This window comes from Lynx canadensis, chromosome A3, assembly GCF_007474595.2.
Source record: "Lynx canadensis isolate LIC74 chromosome A3, mLynCan4.pri.v2, whole genome shotgun sequence".
NCBI classification, from domain to species: Eukaryota; Metazoa; Chordata; class Mammalia; order Carnivora; family Felidae; genus Lynx; species Lynx canadensis.
Window position 1 is genome coordinate 58,394,450 of NC_044305.1, and position 14,108 is coordinate 58,408,557.

A 14,108-nucleotide genomic window follows, 5' to 3' on the forward strand; every position below is an offset into this window, starting at 1 on the left:
AGCCAGGCATAATGTAAGGAGAAACAAGAACTGAAGAAATAGTTCTTTAGTGTGAGTTTTATGTTATTTTGTCTAGGACTTGGGCTGTTGGTTTGCTGTAGCCACAGATGCCCAAGGTTTTCAGATTCCTCAGGTGTCCTTGCCTTGGTCTCTCTCTCTGTCTTTGGGCTTCTTTTAAGAATGAGCTCCGGGGCGCCTGGCTGGCTCAGTTGGTAGAGCATGCGACTCTTGATCTCAGAGTCGTGAGTTCAAGGTGCACATTGGCCTTAGAGCTTGCTTAAAGACATTGAAAAAAATACACAAACTTGAGCTCCTCACATGGAGTCTGAGAGTCTACCAGTCCTTCCCAGTGTCATTATGCCAGAACCTGTTGATGTGGTGGTAAAGTATGGGGAGAAGAAGCACCCTGTAAGTCTTATCAAAGAATCTTGGTCTTTCAGTGGGTCTGTGTCCCTGGGATGTGCTCTGGACAGTGTTTCTTGGACGCCTCCCTTACCCTGACCCCTCCCCCTTCACCAGGTGAGACCAGAAGGCTGAAGGGGGCTGGAGTCCCAGAAACGCCCCTCCCCCAGCTGGGATAAGGTTCTGGAGAGTCTCCATCCCTGCCGGAGAGCAGGCCCCTGTTGTGGAGAATGTTCAGGGAGATCAGGAGAGGTTTTTCCTTGCTCTTCATAGCAAGAACCTGGTAGTAAAACCTGTACAGGTAAAACCTAAGACTGTGGCCATCAGGAGTCTCCTACTCTCCTGCTAGTCCACACACTCAGCCTCCCAGCAATTTGTCAAAACCTTATTGAAGTGTTCTATCAGTTGATGGCCCCAGCGGCTTCTGCTTCAGGTGAGTGATCTGGGCTGTGACTTTGGATTGTCCCCTCTCTCCAGATTTCTGGGTTATGATTTTGACCTGTGCCCTTGGGTCTCTGATGGGTCCCAGAAAAGCCGCGGATATTCAATTTGCTCAGCTTCTTATCATTAGGATGGGAGTGAGGACTTCAAATTCTTTACGCGGGGGAGCTGAAACTGGAAGTCCCCTCTTTGCTTCTTTGTTGTCCTCCCCACCTTCCTACCAGGTTGGTTGTGTTGGTATAAAACATCCTGACCATTGCAAGAGCTCCTGAGTCTTGAAGAGAAAAAAAAAATCACTGTTTCCGATCAGAGAGACTGCTTCTGAGTTATGGTGACACCAAGTCATTGCCCACCCTTCTCACTTCCTCCTTTTGTTGCTCAGGTTTTACTTATTAGCAAACTAGATAGGGGGTCTACAACAGATCTCTTAAATTGGGAAGTACTGGGTCTGCATGTGGGATGGGTGGGTTTTTTTTTTTTTAGCACCTTTCTACTTTCCTTCCATCTGCTTCCCTATCACTAACCCCCTCCAAGCTTTGACAGGCAAAAATGTTTTATCAATCTTACACAAATACGGCTTAATCTTTACCCTGTCCTGCCTTCCTGCCCGTGGTTTTTTTTAAGTTTCATTTTTTAATTTGCATGTGAGAGAGAGTACAAGTGGGGAAGGGGCAGAGAGAGGGAGATCCAGAATCCCAAGCAGACTCATGCCCCCAGTGCAGAGCCCAATGTGGGACTCGAATTTACAAGCCATGAGATCATGACCTGAGCTGAGATCAAGAGTTGCTTAAGTGACTGAGCCACGCAGGTGCCCCCCACCTGTGCTTTTGATCACAGAGCTCCCCTAAGCAGCTGTGCAAGTTCTGTGTTAAAGTAGCACCCCCTTTATTTAGCTGACAGCTTTCAGGCCCTCTCAATTACATGTAAGTCAAGAGGAAACCAGTGAGGGGCGCCTGGGTGGTTTAGTCCATTAGAGCATCCGACTCTTAATTTCAGCTCAGGTCATGATACCAGGGTCACGGGATCAAGCCCCACTCCGCACTGAGTGTGGAGGCTGCTTAAGATTCTCTCTCTACTTCCGTCCCTCTCCCTGGCTCATGCACATGTGTGCTCTCTCTCTGTGCAAACAAACCAGTAAGACAAAAATTCTGAGCAGCCTAAGGAATAATTGCTATAAAAACTCAGGCACCCTTCCTTCTTTCCCTAAAGCTGTTAATGGGGACAGATCAAGGTAATTGTATGGGTGGGGTGGATGGTCAGTTGGAGCCTAGATAAGGTAAAGAGGGCATCTGTCAGAAAGGGGATAGAAGTGATCAGATAAGTAAATATATTAAGAATAATGGAAGCCAGGTTCCTCATGTTGGAGAAGAGAGTTGCAAATATGGAAAGAAACTGGAATGACCCTGGTATTTGATCGCAGTGCTGGTATTGGATCATAATTGGAAGTTTTTATGTATAAAATCAGTATAAAAATGAAAATGTCAATGAGTATATGTGTGTATACATACATAAACATGTACCCATACATATGTACATATATGTACAGTCCAAGCTCTGTCCACTGAAAGGTTCTGGGAGCAAGCACCCCCACAGCAGTAAGTGTACTTGGCTCTCAGACCTTGGCTTTTAAATACCATTCTTCACTAAAGGAACCAGGCTTCTTGGAGAAATGGCTGATGCCAGGGCTAGAGCAGGAAGAATAAAGGGTGAACTTGGATTATTTGCCAGAAAGTAGAATAATGGGGACACGTCCAAAGGACACAGAAGCCAGCTTGAAGGGGTACCTACTGGCCAAGTCAGAGACAACATGAACATCAAAATAATCGTAATACTAGATTGGATAAGGTAGGGAAACATGAAACCATACTGCTAGAGATAAATAAGTTAAATTTAAGGAGGAATGCAGTTTCAAAGAACTTCACAGAATACTTGTTAATTACAAAGGGAAAAAGGAGTAACTCTACAGTGCAGAACCCTGGCAAACGAGTAATGGGACAATACGAAATCGTCTGCCACCTGGTGTGTGGGTGTGTGGGTGTGTGGGTGTGTTTGCTGTTGATTCATGATGATATTCATTACAACAGAGTGATAGACCTTTACTTTGTGTGCTTTATGGTCTGTGAAGGACTTCAATATTTTATTTGCTTCTCACGGTCCCCTTCTGGAGTGGGCAGGGATTATTTTTCTACATTTGAGTATATGATATAATAACGGTAGTTTTTACAGCCAGGCAATAGTCTAAGAACTTTGAATGTTGCATACATTAATTCTCACAATTACCCTATAAGGTAGATATACTGTGATAATTCCCTTTTACAAATGAGACCAAGGCACAGAGAGGTTAAGTAACTTGCCCAGTGTCACACAGCTTAAAAGTTGGGAAACTGAGACTTGAGTCAGACATTCTGACTCCATATTTCCAGCTCTTATTTATAGAGTTGTGTTGCCTCTGTAATTGAGATGCTGAGGAAAGGAAACACTTAGCTAGGTTAGGTGACTTGTTCAAGGCCCCTTGTTCCCGTGGTTGTTGGATTCTGCAAATCTGTACTGAGTGCCTGTTAATGTCAGGCCCTATTCCAGATGCTGGGTGAGTGGTACTAGGCAGCCAGAGCCCTGGGACTCCTGGAGCTCAGGCTCTTGTGAGGTGAGTTGAAGAACTGGACGTGAGCCTGCTGCCTTCTGGTGTCAAGTCTAGACACAAAGCGAACTGCCTTGTTTTGCAGGGAGTGGGCAGCTGGTCAGTCTCTGTGCTCAGTGGTGCACTTTCTTTTTTCTTTTGAAGGTCGCCTGGTAGGTGCTCTGGATGCAGTGCTGGATTCCAATGCACGGGTCGCTCCATTTCGAATTCTGCTTCAAGTGCCTGGGTCCCAGGTTTATTCTCCCATAGCATGTGGTGAGTTACTGAGTGGATCAGACGTTTACTGGGCCATAGCCACTGGTGAGTTTTGTTCCAGTTGGAACATTCCAAACCTTAAGGTCTAAGCATGCTGAGTATCTGCATGTTGGTGAAGCTTGAAGGTAACTCCTTTTAGAAACTCATCTGCTTTTATGAGTTCTTTTTTTTTTCTTTTCTTTTCTTTTTTTTCACCCATCAAAAGCACATAAAGGCTACAAGCTTGGGCACCTTAGCTTGGGCATGCCAGGCTTTTGCGTGGTGTGCTGTTCCAGGGTGCTGTATATTGTTGAGTATGAATGGAACCCTTTTTTCCTGAATCTTGTTTCTGACATAACGAATGCCTTCCTGGGCAAGTGCACCTATCGTAATGGTACAAGGCATGGGGGTGGGGGGGCGACTGAGGGCTGTATCTGACTTAGGGTAGTCTTCACCCCCTTGTTCCACGTTTGTGCTGCATTACTGGACTGCTGCGCCCCACGGGAATTTTGCAATCTCCCCCCCCCCCCCCCCCCCCCGCCATCCTCTTCTTCTGGGATTTCAGTCCTCCTGCACCGTCTAATGCTCTACTTGCCTCTCCAGCACCTCTGGGGCTGGGAATCAATCATTACATCTGAGAAGCCCCTTCTATTAAAAACTAAAGCAAGATGTGTCTTTTTAACCACATGAGTCATAAACGTTCACCTTCTAGAAATTAAATTGGTAAGAGAGAAAGAAAAGGAAATCTTCTGTACCCCTTTATCAAAGTGCTTGTCTCTCTTCTGAGTACCTGTGCTAATACACACAGAAGCTTCTAGTTTGGGTTTCGAATGGTAAACACGATGCATGTTCAGTATAATCCATTAACCTTTGACAAGTTCAAAGAAGAAAATGTCTCTCGCCTCACATCCTAGCCACCCAAAGCAACCTCTGGCCACACTGGGTTCACCTCATTGAGACCACTTTATACTGTATTTAGGACAGGTACAACAATAGTTTTGAAGATGGTCAGAAGTACCTTTGTAAAAATGCAATCTATCTGACAATGCTGTTTGATAATAAAAGTGTTATGTTTTTACTTGATTTCAATAAACAAGAAGCTGAAGTAAAACCAGAGAAACTTCAAAAATGTTTCCTTAACGTGAGAGCTTATTTTCTAAAAGGTTCATCTAAGACTAAGGGAGGAGATTTGTGAAAGTGTCACAGGGTTAGGATTGTGGCTTTTTAAAGCAGTGTTGCAACTCTGACCATGTGTGTTGACTCCCCAGCCTGGAAGACAAGGATGCCAGCCTTCATATGCTCCAGCCTTCATATGCTCCCCCCTTTCTCTCCAGCCTTTCATTTAAAAACGTGTTACTATTAACTTGACGTTGTAATTTTCATTCTGTCTGCCACCATGCTGTCCACCGTTCTTTGGCTTTGTCCTGTATTTAAATCGATCTAATGCTTTTACTCAGGTAGGGCTTTCCTAATATCGAATCTTTAATTTTGGCTCATCTCTTGATTGGCTAGATTACAGTTTTCTTACCCCAGTTATGTCTCACATTTGTAAGTATCTGTCCCTTGGCTTTGGACTTGAATGATACTTCGGCTGGGTATGATAGTCTCCAGCCATCTAGAGTATAGTGGCCATTGCTCCAGAGTCTTCCTGTATTTAAAGAGGCAATGGAAGAAATCTTAGGGTGGCCTTTTTTTTTCCTCTCCTTTTTGTCCCCTTGTGGGTGATGTGCTTTTTTGCGCCTGTAACTGTCTAACCCTTGAAGTTAAGTAGTTTAGTAACTTCCTTGGTTACTGCTTTGAGCACATTGTCAGGAACTTGATGTGCTCCTTTAGTATGTAGATTGAGGGGCACCTGGCTCAGTTGGTTAAGTGTCCAACTTGGCTCAGTTCATGAGTTTGAGCCCTGTGTTGGGCTCTGTGCTGACAGCTCAGAGTCTACAGCCTGCTTCAGATTCTGTGTCTCTGTCTCTCTTTTCCCCTCCCCCGCTCAAGCTCTTTCTCTCAAAAATAAAAATAAAATCATTAAAAAAATATGTAGATTGAGGGGCACCTGGGTGGCTCAGTCGGTTAAGCATCTGACTTCAGCTCAGGTCATGATCTCACAGTCTGTGAGTTCGAACCCCGCTCTGTGCTGACAGCTCTGTGCTGACAGCTCAGAGTCTGCAGCCTGCTTCAGATTCTGTGTCTTCCTCTCTTTGCCTCTCCCCAACTCATGCTCTCTCTCAAAACTAAATTAAAAACTTGAAAAAAAATTTAAAAAATATGTAGATTGATTTCTTTAATCACTTCAGGAAATTTTCTTCTGTATATGTATTTTTAAAAATGTATTTTATGTTCCATTTATTGGAATCCCTGCCTCAAAGATCCTTTATGTTGGAAAGCTATTGTCTACTTTTCATTCCTGTTTTTCTTGATTTGTCTTTTCAACTTGTATCCTCTGTGCTGTTCATAATCCTTTCCAACAAGTTCATAATTCTGTTTTCAGCCCTGGATCCCACACTTTGCTTAACTTCCTCCTCCTCTTGCTGTGTTTTTATTTATTTTTTATTTTTTTAGTGTTTATTTTTGAGAGAGAGAGAGAGAGAGAGAGCAAGCATGAATGGGGGAGGAGCAGAGAGAGAGGAAGACAGAATCTAAAGCAGGCTCCAGGCTCTGAGCTGTCCACATACAGCCCAACACAGGGCTCTAACCCACAAACTGTGAGATCATGACCTCAGCTGAAGTCGGACGCTTAGCTGACTAAGCCACCCAGGTGCCCCTTGCTATGTTGTTTTGATCATGATTTTCTTAAGTGTCTGCTCGCCCTTTCATGTGTAATTTCATCATCTCATCTTCATGCTCTTGTTTTACTGAAGTCATGTTCTTAGCTGTCTTGGACTATGAAGCATTTGTGAGAATTTCCCTTTCTTCTTTGAGGGTTCCGTGTTTTTTTTTTTTTTTTTTTCTAGGGCACAGTCTCTGTCTTTTGAACACTTTCTGTTCATCTGTTGATGCTCTTTTGCTGTCAGATGTTGGCTTGGTTGCTGTGCTGTTCCTCTGCATCCCTGGACATGCTCATGCTTGGACATGGTTAGCTAAGACTGACACTGTTATTTGTACCAATGTTGTATGATTTTCTGACTGGTATTTAGGGGACAGAGCAGAGAGGACGGGTGTGCTGCTGGGTGGGATGTGGGATGTGAGACCGCAGGATCCTCTGACTTTCTCCAGTTTCTTTTTGGTCTCTCTCCTCTCACTCTGCCCCAAGCCAAAGAGTTGGTCTTGCTCTGGATTTAGAGCTCTTGATGGGAACATCTGGAGTTTGGTCTCCTCACTAGGCTGGCTTCTGGGGAGTCTGTGGAGCAGGGACCCTGCTTAGATCCTGCATCTCTGTAGCCTGGGAGGTCTACAGTAGCCATCTGGGGCTCCCGGAGCACTTTCAGACCACAGTGAGTAGATGGTGGCACAGGACTCAGCCTTATGGCTGTGGCCGAATTTACTCATCCAGTCCTTTATTAGATACTTAATTGATTCTGATGTTTCAGCATTTTCAAAACTTAAATGAACATCCATACACTTAAATATTTCAGGATGCTTCTTCATCCTCAAAGTCCATTCACGTGAAATGTTGGGTGACTGCCACGTACCAGACATGTGCTTGGTGTCAGGGTTCCTTGGTGAGTGTGTGAGGGGAGTTTTCCTCCACCTGGAGTTACAGGGCCCTGGGGGATACAAAGAGCAACCTGGAAGTGGCAGGTCCAGTGGGCCCGAGGATTAGGAAGGTGAGAGGTGGCAAGGCCCTTGACGAGCACATAGTAAGGAAGTTCTGTGTCGGGGCATGTACTTTCTAAGGCCATCTGTACATATATTTGCCAAACTGCATGCTATAAAGGTTGTAGCAGCTTACGCTTGCTTCCCCCACACCCCGTCTACCACCGGCAGTGTAGTTCCGAGCAGGTTGAATTCCTAGAACATTCTTTCTCTTGAGCCAGGATCTCAAGGATCTGCTTTTTTTAGTTTCCACTTGGCTGAGTATTTGCCTTGGACCTGACCCATGGCAGGTCTACAGATGCTTCATGTTCTTGTGCTGTATTGCCCACAGAAGGTCCCCTGTGTAAGCAGCGGTTCTTTCCAGTGCTGCTTTTCTTGGGTTAGGGAAGAGAGAACGGGGAGGGGCTTGGGCTTGTGGTATTGATTTAGATACTTAGGCCTCTTCTGGGAGTTATGTGGGCATCCTGTACTGTGATATTGACTCAACCATATTTAATATTTTATTGTGTCTTGAGCATTGAGAAAGGATCCCTGCCCAGGGTTTTAAGTCTCAGATAAAGCACAAACAAGAACTGTAGGAAGGGCCTGGGCGGCACCAGGACGTGGGCAGGGACAGGAAGAGTGGCCTGCAAGAACGATTTATATCTTCATTTGATTTCGGCTGTTTGCACGGCAGGATGGGGAGACATAGGAGAGCTTTTGAGAATAATTTTTTTTTCTATTTGCTTTTAAGCAGAGGTAGAAGAGCTAGGTAGAGAATGCCATGGGTGAGCAATATTATTTGGCAGCAGATCTGTGGATGATTGTGGTTAAAAGAGATAAGCAATAAGTTGTTACTATTTTTTAACTGACATGCCATGAATTTCAAGGCTTTATGGACTTTACTGGCCTCGCTGGATAAAAGACACATGATGAGAGTGCGACGAGCACTTGTTTAGAAGAGGGTGAGGAGGACTATGCCCTGTCTTTCAGGTTGGAGCTCAGATGCCCCCTCCAAGAGACCCCACACACACCCCCTGCCAACTGCTCCCCCCACTCTGCTGGTGGAACCCCTCCAGCACTTACCTGTGCTGTCACTCAACTTTCTTTGTTGTCTACCTCTCTAATGAAAATAAAAGTTTTCTTAGAGTCCTGCTCACTCACTAACACCTGCTCACTCACTGACACCCTCCAGTGTCCAGGGTAGATAGAGCCTGGTATTCAGCAAATAGTAGGTGTGCAAATAAGCCAAAGCAGTCAAGTAGGGACTCTGGCTTTAGGGATGAGTAAGTAGTTGGTTACTCAGAAAAGGTGATGGGTTCAGCACGTCAGTGTCCTGTATGTGAGGAGTGAGAGAGGGGGCATGAGGTCACAAACAAGACTTCTCGGCCTTTTCTGAGAAGCCATGGCAGGGAAATTTCTATGGCTGGGTGAGGGCTTGGGTCAGGAGCTCTGTAATGAGCCACCAGCACCATTGACAATAGAAAAACTTGCGAAGGAGGGATCTTGCTTTCTTTAAAAACAGAAAGAAAGAAAGAGAAGGAAAGAAAGAAGAGAAGAAAGAAGGCATTTTTTTTTTTTTACTGTGGTAAAACATATATAACCTAAAATTTGCCATCTTCACCATTTTTAAGTGCACAGTTCAGTGGCATTAAGTACATTCACATTGTTGTGCAACCATCTCCACTGTCCATTTCCAGAAATTCTTCATCTTCCCAAGCTGAAACTCTGTCCATTAAGCACGACCTCCCCATTCCTCTCTCCCTGCCAGCCCCCTCCCCAATACACTATACTTTCTGTCTCTGTGAGTTTGACTACTCTAGGTCCCTCATATAAGTGGAATCATACAGTATTTGTGTTTTTGTAACTGGCTTATTTCGCTTAGCATAGTGTCCTCAGGGTTCATCCATGTTGCAGCAGGTGTCAGAATTTCCTTTTTTTTTTTTTTTTTAATGACCGAGTAACCTTCTATTGCATGTCTACTTTCCCTTTGATATTGGATATAATGATTGGTGCATGAGTAGAAAGCAAGGACATGGTGTGGGGAACCAGGAGAGTCAATTCCCGGAGCCAATTCCCGGACCGGGTTGGGGAGGGAGGGAAGAGTAGGGGGAGGAGATGAGAGGTCTAGGGCTCCAGCCCTGACTGAATTGACACCTAAGCATGAAGAGCTCATGGGGACCCTGGAAGAGCAAGGAGACTTTGTTGGGGTTTCTCATCTGATGTCTCAGCCTGTGCTTTATCCTGCAGTTGAAAAGTCCAGGCCATGCCTGGCTGTGAGTTAGCGATTTATCATTTCGTGTTCCTGTTAGTAGGTGACTCTCTGTGCTATTGCTGTGCAAAGTTTTCACCTTTCTAGTAAGGTCTAGGCCCATGGTTTTGAGGGAAAGGGAGAGCAGGAAAATGGGGGAAAGGTAAGTAGGTAGGCATGACGATGCCATGACACATCTTACACCAGTAGAGTACAGAGATTTTCAAGCAGACCAGGGTGAGGTGCCCACCTGGGTGGGCAGAGGCATACCTGCATCTTGAGAGGAAGTAAGTGGGTAGTTTGAAAAAACTTAGTTAATATTTTCAATTTGGAAAATGAAAAACAAATACAAGGCTTTGAAATTTCCAAGTTCCGTTAAAGGAAGCTGTGGTAGTGTTGCTAACAAAATATGTGGCATAGGTTTTTAAAAATTGAGAATCACAGCAGTTAGGCTTTCCAGCTTAAAAAATACTTTCCTTTCACCCACTTTCCTTATTTGTTCCTTTTAACAACGTATAGGTATGTATAATTGCTGACTTTGGAGAGGGAGGAAGCAAGGCCTAAGTTGCTTAGTAAGTTGCCAGGGCCACATCTTGCATCGAGTGCCTCACTGGGTAGCTCAGGCACAGGTCCTTCTAGAACGTTCTCTTCAAGTGTTCATTCTGATGTTTCTTATCTCTGCCCTTGACCGTGGCTGGCGTTTTAGTTTCTGGTATTCTGCATCACTGTTTGCTTTGTCTTTGGAGAGAGAATTTTATTACAGGAGGAAATGTTCCAGGGTGGATCAGATTAGTGTCTTGGTGAACTTGGTGCCAGGGCAGCAAAGGAAGTGCCAGCCAGATCTTTTTTCAAGAACAGAACTCACTGTGCACTTCAAGGAAAAACTGGGAGGCAGCCCTGCAGGAGGAAAGTAAGAACTTTTCTCTGGGTGCACACTCTGAGGTCACTCAATATGAGTTGTCACATTTGTTTTTAGTTGCTTGGGATTTCCTTCAATAATACTAACTGGTGTTTTCCGTGTAGGATATACACTCGGAAATGGCTGAGACATGCCATGGCTAATGCTTCTTTTCATTTGAGGAGTTTCTGTCACCAGGCTCCTACTGGTTTAAATAATTTTGCTTATGCTCAAATAATTAAACTCACCGAAGATGTTTGTCCATGAGGGATGTTGCTTATAATTATTTTTAAAAGCAAGAAAATCCTGAGTGTAACTTTTAGACTTAGTAAATTGAAGGTCAAAAGTCCTATTTAAAAACCCATGCTTTTAACCTGGGTAGACACTTGGAGACCACACTGTCTTGCATTCTCCAGGTAGCCATGGCCCCCTGCCTCTCTTGCAACAGGCCCTGTTTCTCCCACTTGAAATAATTCTTCCCCATGAAGTCTCTCCTTACCTAAGCCCTGATTTGTTGCTGGACATACTTCAGAATAAATATGACCTGCATTAAATCTTAGAGTTGTGAAGCTGGGTATCAGACTTCTCTCTGGCATCTCACAGATTGTCTGACATCTGCACAGAGCACGACCTGTTGGACAAAAGAAGGGGATCTTTTGTCCCCCTTGGAGGGGATCTTCGCAGACATCTGGTTTCATCTCTTCTATTTTAGTAGATGTGAGGAGACTGACCGAGGCCGATGGGTTTCAAAATAAGATGACTTTGGTGAATGGCTTTTTATTAAATGATTCCTTAATGATCAAAAACAAAGGCAGAGCTTGGGAGCAGAAGCCTCCAGACTCCTTGGGGTGCCCAGAGCTCTGCCTCTCCCTCAGGTCTTGCTGGCCTGGGTGTGTTGTCTGATTGGGGTCACCCTGGTCTCCATGCCATCGAAGCTGTCTGCAACCTGAGGGCTCACTTTAGGGCTTGCTGTTGCCCTGGCTTCTCGGACTTAACACTGTGAACCTGATGTATCTGAGTGGCCTGGGCGTGGGAGTGATCCTGATTGAAAAAATAAGGAAATTCAGGGAGTGTGAAGTCCTCCACCCTGTTTTCTTGCTCTGTTTTCACTTCTGATTTTACAAAATACTCTTCCTCAGGTGTGGAGGTCAGTTTATCCAAGTTGATGACTTGTTTTTGTTAAAAAGAGATTTTAGGGGTGCCTGGGAGGCGCAGTCAGTTAAGCGTCCGACTTCAGCCAGGTCATGATCTTGCGGTCCATGAGTTCGAGCCCCGCGTCAGGCTCTGGGCTGATGGCTCAGAGCCTGGAGACTGTTTCCGATTCTGTGTCTCCCTCTCTCTCTGCCCCTCCCCCGTTCATGCTCTGTCTCTCTCTGTCCCAAAAATAAATAAACGTTAAAAAAAAATTTTTAAAAAAGAGATTTTAAAGTGTTTCGCATTGTGAGGATTTTCAAACATACCCCAGAGGAGTGAGGACATTATAATTACATCCTCCAGGCCCATGCGTGGGGATCAGAACACAGGTGCATTCGGGTCATGGTTTTCCCCACTTTGCTTTATTTCTTATTCTCTGCCTTCTCCTCACACCTCTGATGTGTATTTTAAAGCAAATCCTAGAAATTGATATTTCACCTCTACATATTTTAGTAGAGATCTTTGAATCTATGGCCATTTTTTTGCCCCTACAATGGCATCATTAAACTCATGGAGTTAACTGGGACTCTGATGTCATGTGTACTCTCCATCCCAAGGCTACATGTCTGCTTAAAGAGTCTTTCATAGGTCTGGATGGTTCTAATCCACATTCAAGAAGGACCACACACTTCATTGGGTGGTTGTGTCTCTTGTCTCCTTTAGTCGGGAAACCCTCCCCCACCCTGCTTTTTTCCCCCAAGTCATTGACTTAGTGAAGAAATTGGGTCAGTTTTTACATAGAATGTCGTGTATGCTACGCTTCTGTTTGTAGGGCTCACCTCCTTGTATGTCCCCCAGACTGGGGGGTACTTGGAAATGTTCAGTTAAATTCAGGTTTAGTGTCTTTAAATTTTATTTATTATTATTATTATTATTTTATTTTATTTTATTTTATTTTATTTTATTTTTTAGAGAGAAAGTGCAAGTGGAGGAGAGGGGCAGAGGGAGGGAGGGAGAGAATCTCAAGCAGGCTCCACACCCAGTTCAGAGCCGATGAGGGTCTCCATGTCACGACCATGAGATCACGACCTGAACTGAAATAGAGTTGGACTGATTAACCAACTGGGCCATCCAGATGCCCCCAACAGTTTAAAAAAAAAAGATACCTGATAGGAGGTTCCACATCTTTTATACCATGTCCTCTCAGCAGGCATGTATCTCCTGCGTGTCCTACTCTTAGTGATGCTTAGACCAGCTAATGAGTTCAGGTGCCCCTTTTCATTGCCTTCTTCCCCTTCAGCCTTTCATCTAGTGGTTTCACCTATTGTAAACACCTGCCCAATTAACTTTTTCTCTACATGTCATAAAGTGGTGATTCCTACCCCCCTAATTCAATTTGTGCTTTCACAGCCCTGAGCTTCAGCTTGACTGTGTAGAAGAACTTTAATTCCTTAACTGGGGTTACTTGTTCACCCTGAGATGTGGTACATTCAGAAAAGAGGGGAGGAGAATGCTGATGTTGGTGCTTTACTTGCCTATTAGCGTGAGGATTGGGTGTCCTGGTGATTTGCAGTGTTGACAGTGAATTGTTTCAGGTTTTTCCTTCTTCCCGCCCTCTCCCTTTTTAGTATCGTTTTAAAGTGCTCCTCACTCCCAATATTTTATCATGAAAATTTTCAAAGTACAGGAAGTTGGGAGGATTGTACAGTGCACAGTAGACGCCAGGAGTTTTTATACATCCAGTGTGCATCTGTTAATTGTAGTCCTTTGTCATGCTCAGATTGTGCTTGTCAGGCTCATCTGCCCCTTGGAGCCCTTTCCTGTGGCTTCCGGCACGTGGTCCTGCTCCCAGTCACCTTTGAGTGCTTCTTTGTTTTCTGACCAGTGAGATGTTAAAGGTTCATCTTGTGCATTTTTCTGCCTCTTGTGTGGATCCGCCATTTTTCCAGTAGCCCTTGGTTCCTTTTAGTGGAGAATGGTATATAGGGGCCACAGTCTGGCGTAGACTCCTTCATTGTTACTGGGTTGCCACTGCTTCTAAGGCTTTTCAAATAAGCATGAGCTAAGAAGTGTGTGTTATGAAAAAGCAACATAAATCATGAGTTCAAATTTTTGAAAAATTTTTTAGGTTTATTTATTTTATAAGAGAGAAAGAGTGTGAGCAGGGAAGGGGCTGAGGGAGAAAGGGGGAGAGGGAGAATCCCAAACAGGCTCTACACTGTCGTTGCAGACCCTGATGTGGGGTTCGAACCTACAAACTTGTGAGATCATGACCTGAGCCAAAATCAAGAGTTGGATGCTTAACCAGCTGAGCCACTCAGGCACCCCAATTATGAGTCCATATTAATTTTCTAATTCAACTGTAAAACTGCATAGTTATA

The 14,108-nt window shown here is 44.5% G+C and overlaps 1 protein-coding gene across 7 annotated transcripts in view; it reads left to right on the forward strand.

Moving 5' to 3' along the window:
• TBC1D8 (TBC1 domain family member 8) overlaps nucleotides 1-14,108 on the forward strand; it is a 111,567-nt gene that overhangs the window by 37,573 nt on the left and 59,886 nt on the right. For 3 of the 7 annotated variants that reach the window (XM_032592615.1, XM_030310381.1, XM_030310382.1), the window contains exon 2: nucleotides 3,626-3,781. The exons of 1 other annotated variant lie outside the window; for it this stretch is intronic. In XM_032592615.1, coding sequence (XP_032448506.1) covers nucleotides 3,626-3,781 — 156 coding nt within the window. Of the gene's footprint in view, nucleotides 1-3,625; nucleotides 3,782-14,108 lie in introns of those variants that run through there. 3 more of the 7 variants (XM_030310383.1, XM_030310384.1, XM_030310388.1) reach the window with 2 other exon arrangements.